Source organism: Lolium rigidum, chromosome 6, assembly GCF_022539505.1.
Source record: "Lolium rigidum isolate FL_2022 chromosome 6, APGP_CSIRO_Lrig_0.1, whole genome shotgun sequence".
NCBI lineage: Eukaryota > Viridiplantae > Streptophyta > Magnoliopsida > Poales > Poaceae > Lolium > Lolium rigidum.
Genome location: NC_061513.1, coordinates 177,212,274 through 177,226,839, shown reverse-complemented (window position 1 = coordinate 177,226,839; position 14,566 = coordinate 177,212,274). Strand labels below are relative to the sequence as shown.

The window sequence follows — 14,566 nt, the reverse complement described above, 5'->3', positions numbered from 1 at the left end:
GTAGGGCAAGAGAGTGTTAGAGAGAAAGGTAAGAGAGTGGTAGTGGTGAGAGTAGTGGCAGGTGGCGTATAGGTGCCAGACAGCAGCTAGTATGTGTACATACTAAGCAGTAAAAGGTAGTAGGCAGGTGGCAGGCAGGCAGAGGTAGGCAGATGTGGTGGCAGCAGAGCAGAGACAGGGAGAGGTGGCAGGCAGTGGTGGCAGGCATATAGTGGCAGGCATGGCAGAGCACAGAACAAAAGTAAGAGTGGCATGCATATAGTAGGCGGTAGTGCAGAGTAAAAGTGGTGAGAGCAGAGAGAGAGCAGGTGTAGAGAGATTGACAACCTCACCGTTGGGGCAAAGTACTTTGGTTGTGTTGTGCAGGTTCCACGTTGGCGCCGGAATCTCTGTTGTTGCGCCGCACTACATCCCGCCGCCATCAACCTTCAACGTGCTTCTTGACTCCTACTGGTTCGATTAAACCTTGGTTTCTTGCGAGGGAAACTTGCCGCTGTGCGCATCACACCTTCCTCTTGGGGTTCCCAACGGACGTGTCAACTACACGCATCAAGCAAATTTCTGGCGCCATTGCCGGGGAACTGATGAAAAGCTACACCACAAAGATTTCTAACTCCCACGTCAACTACACGCCAGCAAATACCATCCACTCCTTCTTTATATAAGTGTGGGTCATCCCAAAAATAATGCCTCAAGTCATAAAAGAATTTCCTCCTTTGCTGAGCTGAAAAGGTTGGAGGCAAGTACTTGGATACAATAAAGTTAGCATAATCAGCGTACCAAGGACTATCTCGCGAGCTCACCTTTATTACAGTTAGTTGTTCATTGGAAAACTATCATTAACAGGAACAGGATCATAAGTAATATTTTCCAATCTAGACAAATTATCAGCAACAGGATTATCAGCGCCTTTCCTATCTATAATATGCAAATCAAATTCTTGCAAGAGAAGCACCCATCTAATAAGCCTTGTCTTAGCATCTTTCTTTTGCATAAGGTATCTAATTGCAGCATGATCAGTATGGATTGTAACTTTTGAATCAACAATATAGGATATAAACTTATCACAAGCAAAGACTACAGCTAACAATTCTTTTTCAGTTGTAGCATAATTTCTTTGAGCAGCATCAAGAGTTTTGCTAGCATAATGAATAACATTCAATTTCTTATCTACTCGATGTCCAAGAACAGCGCCTACAGCAAAATCACTAGCATCACACATAATTTCAAAAGGCAAATTCCAATCGAGAGGTTCCACTACGGGAGCAGCTTGTTAAGGCTTTCTTTAGAGTTTCAAAAGCTTCCTTACAATCATCATCAAAAACAAAAGTTACATCTTTTTGAAGAAGATTAGTAAGAGGCTTTGAAATCTTGGAGAAATCTTTAATAAATCTCCTATAAAACCCGAGCATGACCAAGAACACTACGAATACCTTTAACATCCCTAGGATAGGGCATCTTCTCAATTGCTTCAACTTTAGATCTATCAACTTCAATACCTCTCTCGGAAATTTTATGTCCCAATACAATTCCTTCATTAACCATAAAGTGGCACTTCTCCCAGTTAAGAACAAGGTTAGTTTCTTCACATCTCTGCAATACTTTATCAAGGTTTCGCAAGCAATTGTCAAAAGAATTCCCATAGACAGAAAAATCATCCATGAATACCTCTACAATATTGTCACAAAAGCCATGAAAAATAGCAGACATGCATCTTTGAAAAGTAGCAGGAGCATTACATAAACCAAAAGGCATACGCCTATAAGCATAAGTTCCATAGGGACAAGTAAAAGTGGTTTTCTCTTGATCTTTAGTTTTAACGACGAATTTGTGAAAACCCGTAATAACCATCAAGAAAGCAAAAATGAGTATTTTTAGACAACCTTTCTAACATTTGATCAATAAAGGGTAAAGGGTAATGATCTTTCTTAGTAACCTTATTAACTTTTCGATAATCAATACACATTCTATACCCTACAACTACTCTTTGAGGGATGAGCTCATCATTATCATTAGGCACAACAGGTCATTCCTCCTTTCTTAGGAACACAATGCACAGGACTAACCCATCTACTATCAGCAATAGGATATATAATACCAGCTTCAAGAAGTTTTAATACCTCATTACTTACCACATCCTTTATCTTCGGAATTAGACGACGTTGATGTTCAACAACAGGCTTTGCATCATCTTCCATATCGATAGCATGTTGGCAAATAGAGGGAGAAATCCCCTTCAAGTCATCAAGAGTGTAGCCAATAGCTCCTCGGTGTTTCTTCAATATTTCCAATAACCTTTCTTCCTCAATATCTGAAAGCTTAGAACTAATAATAACAAGATATATTTTCTTATCATCAATATGAGCATACTTAAGATTATCAAGCAACGGTTTTAAATCAAAAACAGGATCTTCCTTTGGTGGTGGTGTTGTACCTAAATCTTCAACCGGCAAGTCATATTTAAGAATAGGTTGACGAAGGAAAATTTCATCAAGCTCATTTCTTTCTTCCCTAAATACTTCACTCTCACTATTCTCCAAATGTTGCTGCAAAGGATTATTAGGAGCAAGAGCAATAGACGCACACTGTTCAACTCTAAAATCATTATTAGGCAAATCAGCTTTATAAGGAGTTTTGGCAAATTTAGAGAAATTAAACTCATAAGATTCACCAGCAAATTTAGTCACAATTTTTTCCTTCTTGCAATCTATAACAGCTCCACAAGTATTTAGAAAAGGTCTACCAAAAATAATAGGACAAAACTGACTTGCAGCAGAACCAAGTACCAGAAAGTCGGCAGGATATTTAATCTTACCACATAGAACTTCCACATCTCGAACAATACCAATAGGAGAGATAGTTTCTCTATTAGCTAGCCGAATAACCACATCAATATCTTCAAGTTCACAAGAACCAATTTCATGCATGATCTCCGTATAAAGCTCATAAGGAATGGCGCTAATACTTACACCAATGTCACATAAACCATAATAACAATGATCACCAATTCTAACAGAGAGCATAGGAACACTGGCTTTACTAGACTTATTAGGATGCGAAACAATATTAGAAGCATCTTCACAGAAAATAATATGACCATCTTCTACATTTTCAGTCACAAGATCTTTAACTATTGCAACAACAGGTTCAACTTTTATTTGTTCTTCAGGTTCTATAGGTTTCTTTGCACTTTTATTAACCGCACTAGATATAACAGAGTACTCCTTCATTTTAGCAGGGAAAGGAGTTTTTTCAATATAAGCTTCAGGAAGAATATGATCAACAGTTTCAATTATAGCACATTTATTTATAGATGAATCAGTTTTATCTTTATATGGTTCATGATACTTATCAAAATTCTTCCTAGGAAGTTCAAAGTGAGAGGCAAAAGCTTTATAAAAATTTGCAACGACTTGAGAATCAAGACCATAAGTAGCACTCATATTACGAAATGTATCAGTATCCATAAAAACTTCAATGCATTTATAATCATAGTTTATACCTGACTCTCTATCTTTGTCGTTCTCCCATCCTTCGGTATTCTCCTGGATCCGATCAAGAAGGTCCCTTTTAAACTCTTCTTTGTTGCGTGTAAATGATCCAGAACAAGAAGTATCCAGCAAAGTCTTATCTTGAAAAGACAGTGCATAGAAATTATCAATAATAATATTACCAGGAAGCTCATGAATGGGGCATTTGAGCATTAAAGACTTCAATCTCCCCCACGCCTGGGCAATACTCTCTCCATCATGAGGCCAGAAATTATATATGCGGTTCTGATCTTTGTGAATTTCACTTGGAGGATAGAATTTAAAATAAAATAAAGGCACAATGTCCCCCCAATCAAGAGAATCCCTATTCTTCAGCAATTTATACCAATGCGCTGCTTTACCAGACAGCGATATAGAGAATAGTTTCTTCCTAACTTCATCCATAGCAATACCTGCACATTTGAATAACCCGCATAATTCATGTAAAAACAGTAAATGATCACCAGGATGGACAGTTCCATCCCCTTCATAGCGGTTATCCACAACACGTTCAATAATTTTCATAGGTATATGGAACCTCTTTCTCACCTGGCGCCTCATCCACTACCTTTGCAGTAGTAGTAGATTTCCCAAAGAGGAATTCAAGAGAAGACCTCTCCATAATGAATTATAGCAGCAGGCAGAAATAAAAACATCACGTACAGTAAAAGTTTCCCTTACCAATTCCACTTACCAATAGCGCTTCACTCCCCGGCAACGGCGCCAGAAAATAGTCTTGATGACCCACAAGTATAGGGGGTGTATCGTAGTATTTTCGATAAGTAAGAATGTCGATCCCAACGAGGAGCAGAAGGTGTTGACAAGCAGTTTCGATGAAGGATTCACTGTAAATGCTCACAGACAAGTATTCAGGGGGTTTTAATATAGCAGTTGAATAAAGTACAAGTAAGTAAAGTGCGAGAGAAATAATTGCAGCGAGTGGCCCAATCCTTTTTAGCACAAAGGACAAGCCGGTCTGTTTACTTATAATGACCAAACGTTCTTGAGGACACACGGGAATTTAGTCTAGTGCTTTCGCTTCATATAGCTGATTAATCTTCATTGTTTTGATAAGTGTTGTGTGGGTGAACCTATGCTAATGCACCGCCCTTCCTAGGACTAATACATACTTGTGATTATACCCCTTGCAAGCATCCGCAAATACAAGAAAGTAATTAAGATAAATCTAACCACAGCCTTAAACTCTGAGATCCTGCTATCCCTCCTGCATCGATATACCAACGGGGGTTGAGGTTTCTGTCACTCTGGCAACCCCGCAATTAGCAAACGAATACAAGATGTATTCCCCTAGGCCCATAAATGGTGAAGTATTATGTATTCGACGTTCACATGACACCACTAGAAGAATAACACCACAACTTAAATATCATAACATTGAATACTAACCAACATAATTCACTACTAACATTTAGACTTCACCCATGTCCTCAAGAACTAAACGAACTACTCACGAGACATCATGTGGAACATGATCAGAGATGATATGATGATGAATAACAATCTGAACATAAACCTTGGTTCAATGGTTTCACTCAATAGCATCAATAACAAGTAGAAATCAATACGGGAGAGTTTCCCCTATCAAACAATCAAGATCCAACCCTATTTGTTACAGCGGTGACGAGGTGCAGCGGTGGAGATGGCGGTGATGATGATGAAGATGATGGTGATGATGATGGAGATGATGTCCAGCTCGATGACGGTGACGATGGCGTCGATTTCCCCTCCAGGAGGGAATTTCCCCGGCAGATTTCAGCCTGCCGGAGAGCTCTTTTCTCTCTGGTGTTTTCCGCCCCGTAGAGGCGGCTGTGACTCTTCGTGACTATCCTCTGGAGCTTAGGTTTTCGGGACGATGAAGTACGCGAAGGAGAGGAGGCCAGAGGAGGCTGTGGGCCCCCTCCCCACATGGCGGCGCGGCCAAGGCAGGGCCCGCGCCGGCCTATGAGGGGGCCCATGGCGGCCCTCCTCGGCTCCCCCTTTTGGCTACCTCCGTCTTCTGGAAAAATAGGATTTTCAGTATAATTCCCGTCAATTGTTGATCTTCCGAAATATTGCATTCTGACGGTGCTTTTTCCAGCAGAATCCTAACTCCGGTGCGCGATTCTCCAATAATCATGAAACATGCAAAATAGATGAAATAACATAAGTATCATCTCTAAATATGAAAAGATATCAATGAATAACAGTAAATTATGATATAAAATAGTGATGCAAAATGGACGTATCAAAGGCACGTGAAGGTTGTTGGTGAAGGAGTGTAGTGCGGCGCAACACCAGGGATTCCGGCGCCAACGTGGAACCTGCACAACACAATCAAAATACTTTGCCCCAACTTAACAGTGAGGTTGTCAATCTCACCGGCTTGCTGTAAACAAAGGATTAAACGTATGGTGTGGAGAATGATGTTTGTTTGCAAAGAACAGGAGAGAACAATGATTGCAGTAGATTGTATTTCAGATGTAAAAGAATGGACCGGGGTCCACAGTTCACTAGTGGTGTCTCTCCAATAAGATAAATAGCATGTTGGGTGAACAAATTACAGTTGGGCAATTGACAAATAGAGAGGGCATAACAATGCACATACATATCATGATGACTACTATGAGTTTTACTTAGGGCATTACGACAAAGAACATAGACCGCTATCCAGCATGCATCTATGCCTAAAAAGTCCACCTTCGGGTTAGCATCCGCACCCCTTCCAGTATTAAGTTGCAAACAACAGACAATTGCATTAAGTACTGTGCGTAATGTAAACAATACAAATATCTTTAGACAAAGCATTGTTGTTTTATCCCTAGTGGCAACCGCACATCCATAACCTTAGAACTTTCTGTCACTGTCCCAGATTTAATGGAGGCATGAACCCACTATCGAGCATAAATACTCCCTCTTGGAGTCACAAGTATCAACTTGGCCAGAGCCTCTACTAGCAACGGAGAGCATGCAAGATCATAAACAACACATATATGATAGATCAATAATCAACTTGACATAGTATTCCATATTCATCGGATCCCAACAAACACAACATGTAGCATTAGAAATAGATGATCTTGATCATGATAGGCAGCTCACAAGATCTAAACATGATAGCACAAGAGAAGAAGACAACCATCTAGCTACTGCTATGAACCCATAGTCCAAGGATGAACTACTCACGCATCAGTCCGGAGGCGGGCATTGTGATGTAGAGCCCTCCGGTGATGATTCCCCTCTCCGGCAGGGTGCCCGAGGCGATCTCCTGAATCCCCCGAGATGGAATTGGCGGCGGCGGTGTCTCAATATGTTTTCTCGTATCGTGGCTCTCGGTGCTAGGGTTTTCGCGACGGAGAGAATAAATAGGCGAAGGGGCAGAGTCGGGGGACGCTCGAGGGGCCCACCCCATAGGGCGGCGCGGCCAGGGGTGGGGCCGCGCCCCTAGGGTGTGGCCGCCTCGTCGCCCCTCTTCGTCTCCTCTTCGGACTTCTGGAAGGCTCCGTGGAAAATAAGACCGTGGGCTTTTGGTTCGTCCAATTCCGAGAATATTTCCTGTGTAAGATTTCTGAAACCAAAAACAGTAGAAAAAAGGAACTGGCGCTTCGGCATCTTGTTAATAGGTTAGTGCCGGAAAATGCAGCAAAATGATATAAAGTGTATATAAAACATGTGAGTATTGTCATAAAACTAGCATGGAACATAAGAAATTATAGATACGTTTGAGACGTATCACGTGTCCATACACTTCTTCACAGAATGGCCGTGCCGAACGGATGCTTCGTACCCTCAACGACTGCGTCCGCACCCTTCTGTTCCACGCCTCCATGCCCCCGCGATTCTGGCCGGATGCCCTCGCCACGGCGACTCTCCTCGTCAACATCCGCCCGTGTCGTGTGCGTTGGTCCTACACGCCGCATCACCTCCTCTACGGTGTGCCGCGTGTGTATGACGACCTTCGCATCTTCGGCAGCCGGTGTTATCCGAATACTGCTGCCACCGCCGCGCATAAGCTTGCGCCGCGCTCTCTCCCTTGTGTGTTTCTCGGCTACCCCGCCAACACCAAGGGCTACCGCTGTTACGACCCGGTCTCTCATCGTGTCCTCACTTCCCGGCACGTGTACTTTGACGAGTTGGTTTTTCCGTTTCAGCAGGGACTCTTGGCGCCACCTCCGATGACGCCCTCGGCGCCCGCTGGCCCTCTTGCGGCCGCGCGCCGACGACTGACCGCGGCGGCCCCCTCTGCGCCGGCCCCGCCTTGTCCCTCGGCGTCTCCCTCGCCCCCGGCGCCCTCGGCGCCCCCGTCGCCCGCGACGCCCGACGCGTCCCCGGCGCCCTCATCGCCTGCGATGCCCGAGGCGCCTCCGGCACCCCCGTCGCCCGCGGCGTCTCCATCAGCCGCCTCCACATAGGCCGCGTCCTCGGCCGCCTCGTCGCCCGTCTCGCCGCCCGCCTCGCCGCCCGTCGCTGCGGTCCCTGGGCCCATGCTCACCCGCGCACGTGCGGGCGTGCGCGCGGCGGCCGTCTACACGCTACCCCGCCGACCAGTACGTCTGCGCGGCGCTTCGGTCCGCCGCGTCTGCCTTCTGGGCCAGCGGCAACAGCGTCCTGCCGCACGACGGCGGAGCTCCTCCCAGCCGCCGACCCGGCCCAGCGCCCGGTCCGGCCGGTTTCCCGGCCGGCCAACCCGGCCCGCCGCCCGGTGCGCCGCCCGGTTCTCCGCCCGGTCTGCGGCCCGGCCTGCCGCCCGGTCCGACCGGCCCCCTGACCGGCCCACCCGGTTCTCCGCCCGGTCTGTCGCCCGACCTACCGCCCGGTCAGACCGGCCCACCGGCCGGCCCTCCTGGCCTGCCGCCCGGCCGAACCGGCTCAGCGACCGGTCCAGCGACCGCTCCATCACCGGTGCCCACCTCGGCTCGCGCCGCCTTGCGCGACCCGCATTGGTGCGCCGCCATGCAGGAGGAGTACGACGCACTGCAGCGCAATCGGACCTGGGAGCTCGTTCCCCGGCCCCCTCGCGCCAACGTCATCACCAGCAAATGGGTCTTCAAGCACAAGCTCGGCTCCGACGGTACTCTCGAGCGCTACAAGGCGCGTTGGGTCATGCGCGGCTTTCGGCAACGCGCTGGCGTCGACTTCACGGATACGTTTGCCCCGGTCGTCAAACCGGGCACGATCCGCACGGTGTTGCACCTCGCCGCCTCTCGCGCGTGGCCGGTGCATCAGATGGACGTCTCCAACGCCTTCCTTCATGGCCATCTGCAGGAGCAGGTGTACTGTCAGCAGCCCATCGGCTTTGTCGACACCGAGCGCCCCGATGACGTGTGCTTGCTCTCTCGGTCCCTATATGGACTGAAGCAGGCGCCCCGCGCCTGGTACCAGCGCATCGCCGGTTTCCTGCATCAGCTTGGATTCCGCTCCACGCGCTCCGATGCGTCGCTATTCGTCTATCGGACCGGCAACGACATGGCATACCTGCTGCTGTACGTCGACAACATCATCCTGACGGCCTCCACCGCTGGTCTTCTTCGACAGCTCACCGACAGTCTTCGCGCTGAGTTCGCGTTGAAGGATCTTGGCCCGCTCCACTACTTCCTCGGCATCGAGGTTGTCCGGCGTGCGGACGGGTTCTTCCTTCATCAGCGGAAGTATGCCCACGAGCTTCTCGAGCATGCAGGGATGCTTAACTGCAACCCTGCGCCTACTCATGTCGACACGAAGGCCAAGCTCTCCGCCAGTGATGGATCGCTAGCGTCCGACGCGTCGTTCTACCGCTCCATCGTCGGTGCTCTCCAGTACTTGATGTTGACGCGACCGGAGCTCCAGTACGCCGTGCAGCAGGTGTGCTTGCACATGCATGCTCCTCGGGATGCTCATTGGGCCGCGGTGAAGCGGATTCTCCGCTACGTCTGTGGTACCATGGGCTACGGCTTGTCGTTGCACGCTTCGCCCTCGACGTCGACTGACCTCGTCGCCTGCTCGGACGCGGACTGGGCGGGTTGCCCGGATACGCGCCGCTCCACCAGCGGCTACTGTGTCTACCTCGGCTCGTCGCTCGACTCTTGGTCCTCCAAGAGGCAGCCCACCGTGTCTCACTCTAGTGCTGAGGCCGAGTACCGCGCTGTGGCTAATGCTGTGGCTGAGTGCACATGGCTTCGCCAGCTTCTGTCCGAGCTCTCTTGTCCTGTTGACAAGGCTACGGTGGTCTTCTGCGACAACGTGTCGGCTGTCTACCTCTCCGCCAACCCCGTTCATCATCGGCGCACCAAGTACATCGAGTTGGACATCCACTTTGTTCGTGAGCAAGTTGCCCTCGGTCGCGTTCGAGTTCTTCACGTACCGACGTCTCAGCAGTTTGCCGTCACATGCATGAGTTTCGCTCCAGTCTATGTGTTGGTGCCGACCCTTCGACTGCGGGGGGGGGGGTGGTGTTGAGTAACATAATGTATACGCATAGGTCCACGTGTTTTCTCAGGGTTGTACCTGTAATTGTACATGTGTCCGCCATGAGCAGCCGGCTCTATTGGTGCTATGCAATCTCTAATAACTCTTCTACAGGAAGAAAGCATGTTGATAAGTGAGGGCTTTGTTAGAGATGTTGGGATGAACCCCCTTTAGCTCTCGGTTAGTAATTAGGAGCCAAGATCAATTTCAGAACGATGATGTTACATCCATTGTCAAATACATAGCGAAAGATCGGACGAAAATCACTTTCACCATCACACGGCTCCAACAAACTGGCACATCCAACAAACCAGGCACAAAGCAAGGACTGCTATACACAAGCACCAACGAACTCATCAAGCGTGTACAGTGCACAGAAAGTAGAACCTTTGCAGTACCTTGTCTAATACCAAGGAGAGTCGGGGACTGCGGTGATCACGCTCTTGACCTGCATATACTTATCCATGGCCATCATCCCCTGGTCCCGGCCGAAGCCGCTCATCTTGTACCCGCCGAAGGGCGCCTCGGGGTCGAAGGCGAAGTAGCAGTTCACCCACACGGTCCCGGCGCGCACCGACCTTGATACCTTGTTGGCGATGTTCAGATCCTTGGTGATGATCCCGGCGGCCAGTCCGTACTTGGTGCAGTTGGCCTTCTCTATCGCCTCATCGACCGTCCTGGAGACACAGAAGGTGGCACTTGGTCAGAGACTCGCAATTCATAATTCCAAAACAAAGGTAATTTTCTCCAAATGACGTTTGGAGAAAAGTTTGACGCACTTGAACTTCATGAGGGACATCACAGGGCCAAAGATCTCATCTTGCGCGATCTTCATGTCCTCCTGTAGATAACACATTTTAGTGCCACTGTGCGTTGATGCAGGGAACAACATGATGTGCAGAGCTTGTTTTGTTCAGTAATGGTACAATTTCTGTATTGCGCCATATCGAAGTTACCTTGACATCTGCAAATATGGTAGGCTCAATGTAGTATCCTTTGTCGCCGGTGGGTTTGCCGCCGGTGAGAAGAGTCGCCCCCTCGCTCTTGCCAATATCAATGTACTTTAGGACCCTCTCGAACTGGACCTTGTCAACCTAGACCCAAGGAAAATAACCATCGAATTAAATACCACCACTTTCTCTCCCGCCATGAACTCGTCTAGTTTTGACGGAATTTTACGGAATTGGTGACAGAGCAGACATGGTTTACCTGGGGACCCATGTTGGTGGCGACATCGAAGGGATCTCCAACTTTCCAGTTCTGTGCTGCCACGACGGCCTTCTTGACGAATTCGTCGTAGATCCCTTCCTGAACATAAACACGAGAGCCGGCGACGCAAACCTCTCCCTGGAAATCAGATTCAGATAGCAGTTTACATATGTCAGCCTGCTACTCAGTGGAATGTCTTACTTTCTGAACCTTTTTTTTGCGGGTAACTTTCTGAACCTTGGTGATACAACGCTCGGTAAAGAAAATTTAATTAATGCTTCACCTTGTTGAAGAAGATGGCAAGCCTTGAGAGCTCGACCGCCATGTCCACGTCGGCATCGTCGAAGATTATCAGAGGGCACTTGCCGCCGAGCTCAAGTGAGACCGTCTTCAGGTTGCTCCGTGCAGATGCCTCCATGACGAGGCGGCCGACTTCTCCTGAGCCAGTGAAGGCAACCTGATACGAACGGTAGTATATATTTGTCACGAGGAACTAGATCAGCACAAGATCTATGACAGCATGCAACATGTAGTGCGTGAAAGTGTGACCAAAAAATTGCAGGTTAATTATACTAGAACTTACGCTGTCGATGTCCATGTGGGAGGCGATGGCGGCGCCGGCCGTCGGGCCGAATCCTGGGACGACGTTTATCACTCCGTCCGGAATACCGGCCTCCTTTGCGAGGTTAGCGTAGAAGAGTGCCGAGAGCGGCGTCTGCTCTGCGGGCTTGACGACGACAGTGCATCCGGCGGCGAGCGCCGGGCTGATCTTGAGGAAGAACATGAGGCTGGGGAAGTTCCACGGGATGATGACGCCGACGACGCCGACGGGCTCCTTGAGGGTGTGTCCCTGGTACTTGCCGGACACGCGCAGGGTCTCGCCGTGGATCTTGTCGGCAGCGCCGGCGTAGTAGCGCAGCATCTGCACCGCGTGGGGGATGTCGATGATCTTGCCCAGCAGCAGCAGCTTCCCGGCGTCGGCGCCGTCCAGCTGCGCCAGCTCCTCGATATGCTGCTCCACCAGGTCGGCCAGCTTGCTCAAGGCCCTGCCCCTCGCCTGCATGGATGCCGACGGCGTTGTCGGTCAGTTTGTCAGATAATCGAGCATTCGAGCTACACTGCGAGAGGGAGTGAGTTGACTGGGTCAAGGCGTGGCGGATTATACGTACGTATCCTGACATGCGGGGCCACGGGCCATGCTCGAAGGCCTCCCTGGCGGCGGCGACGGCGAGGTCCACGTCTGCTTTGTCCGCCTCCGCGATGTCGGCCAGCACGTCACCTGTTCGAGGATCCCTCGTCTCGAAAGTCTTGCCTGTCAAATGGAATCAGCAAAGAGAGCAATTTGTATCCATAAGTATTCCTTCCCATTTGCTAGTTCTAGGTTGTCCGAGAAGTACTAAGTTCGTTCTAGATCGACTCTATAACTGTTGTACACATAAATATTATACGTGGATCCGCAATTGCACATGTCCCATTACACATAATATTAGGTGACTGAGAGTTAATTTAATTTTAGATTGATCGGGCGTGCTTATTTCTTTATATATTTGCAATCACATGGGCACAAGTACATGTGCATGTCTCATCTAAATAAGTACGGTTAAGCATCCACGAGTCGTCGACATCGACTGCCGCTGTTCCAATAATTCCGTAAGCTACGGGAAAACGTGTACAGCTTCTCTAGTCGAATCTGAATGTCATGGACGTGAGAGAGACAAGTTGCTCAAGTTAGGTCCATCGATGAACAGTTTCTACTTGGCTCTACCGGCTTAATTACATCTCACAATCAATCTTGCACACTTGTGGGCTTGATGCGAAGACTGCTGGTCCATACGTACTATCGATCAATCAGATACTCCCTCCAATTCATATTAATTGACTTCAATATGGATGTATCTAGATATATTTTAGTTCTAGATACATCCATATTAGAGTCAATTAATATGAACCGGAGGGAGTATTATTTTTCTGGAAAGTCAACTGGCACGTCCTCCCTCACCGTGGCGTCACGGTAACGTGGAGCCACAAGGCAGGAGAAGAAGGAATGCTATTTCGTATTTTCCCCCTTCTTGCCTTACTTTGAGGAGAAGATATGTCTAGCTCTTTTGGCTGGAGTAGTCACACTGAATCTTTGAAGTCGGTCCTGCAGAGCGGCAGGCGGCGAGCCAAGCTACAATCCATTTTATATCCGGCATAGGTCACAAAAATGCAAATATTTGCACGAAACTTTAAGTATATGCGTACACATAATAGCGAGTCCTCTATATGTGTAAATGTTTTGGAAATTTTCAAAGAACGCAAGCTATTCTCGACAGAATCGTGGGCACATGCCTGTGGATATTAAGAGTACTTTGGCGAGGTCCGAACCTATGAATGATGCTAGCCAGTAGCCCCTGTATGGCTTCTCAAGCAGAGCAACTACAGGCTTGAATGGGCAAAGAGAACTGATGTGTGGCTTTAAGCACTCCTCTTTACTAAACTACAAAAACAAGATGTGTTGGCGAAGACGACAAAGGGGAAGCTAGCGTCTATGTGGGACTCCAAATTGGTGCCTAGCTTCTCGATCTCTCATAGAAAAATTGGCGCATAGATTATTAGCTTATCGATTCTATCGTAGAAAAATTGGCGCATAGCTTCTCGACTCTCGATCTTTCATAGAAAAATTGGCGCGTAGCTGGAACAAGTATATAAGCATATTAATCATAACGTACCGGAGGCGGCGTCGACGAACTCGCCGTTGATGAAGAGCTTGGTGAACTTGATCTCAGGCACCACCATCGTCTGCTTTCCCTCGCCACCGCTGCCCTCGTTGCTCCCCATTGCGATATGTGTGTCAACTTAGCAACACAACCTTAATTAGCTTTGGCTCCGCCTGTTTCTATCCCAGTTCCTATATCAGAGATACAGTCTTGGAGACCATGGGTTTCTTATATAGAGAGGGCTTTGGCGCTTAGCTACAGCCTGGAGAAGAAGCACTATTTGGAATTGTCAAAGTCTCCCTCTCCTCCACGTTGTATCTCTGTCAGTTAGTTTTTTTTTGGAGGGAGTATGTGTTAGCTAGTTGATGTTGCATCTCGTTCTAACTAATAGATGGTGATGTATTTCATGGACTGGTCAACTATTTAATCTGTCACATTCAAAATCCTTTTTACCGGGGGAATCTGCCACATTCACATTTAAACACTCCAGGTTTTATATGTGCAAGTTCGTCCAAAACATACATAATACACTATTAGAAAAACAGATATACAAATATGTATATATAGATGTACTACCCATGGCGCATCAACAGAGTGGTGCACCAAGAGTACTTAGCGGTGGCGCATGGCCATGTGGCCACCCCTATCTGCCCTAGCCGTGGTGCACTTGCAAAAGTGGTGTGCCAA

The 14,566-nt window shown here is 48.1% G+C and overlaps 1 protein-coding gene across 2 annotated transcripts in view; it reads right to left on the bottom strand.

The window, feature by feature from the left end:
- Positions 1-14,166, bottom strand: part of LOC124660474 (aldehyde dehydrogenase family 2 member C4-like) — a 36,479-nt gene extending 22,313 nt beyond the window's left edge. The window contains exons 1-8 of one of the 2 annotated variants that reach the window (XM_047198289.1): positions 13,892-14,159; positions 12,350-12,492; positions 11,764-12,237; positions 11,464-11,637; positions 11,181-11,318; positions 10,928-11,065; positions 10,751-10,812; positions 10,177-10,648 (exon numbers count right to left, since the gene is read on the bottom strand). In XM_047198289.1, coding sequence (XP_047054245.1) covers positions 10,375-10,648; positions 10,751-10,812; positions 10,928-11,065; positions 11,181-11,318; positions 11,464-11,637; positions 11,764-12,237; positions 12,350-12,492; positions 13,892-14,000 — 1,512 coding nt within the window. In that variant the 5' untranslated portion in view covers positions 14,001-14,159 and the 3' untranslated portion in view covers positions 10,177-10,374. Of the gene's footprint in view, positions 1-10,176; positions 10,649-10,750; positions 10,813-10,927; positions 11,066-11,180; positions 11,319-11,463; positions 11,638-11,763; positions 12,238-12,349; positions 12,493-13,891 lie in introns of those variants that run through there. The other variant, XM_047198290.1, reaches the window with a different exon arrangement.
- Positions 14,167-14,566: the final 400 nt, after the last annotated feature.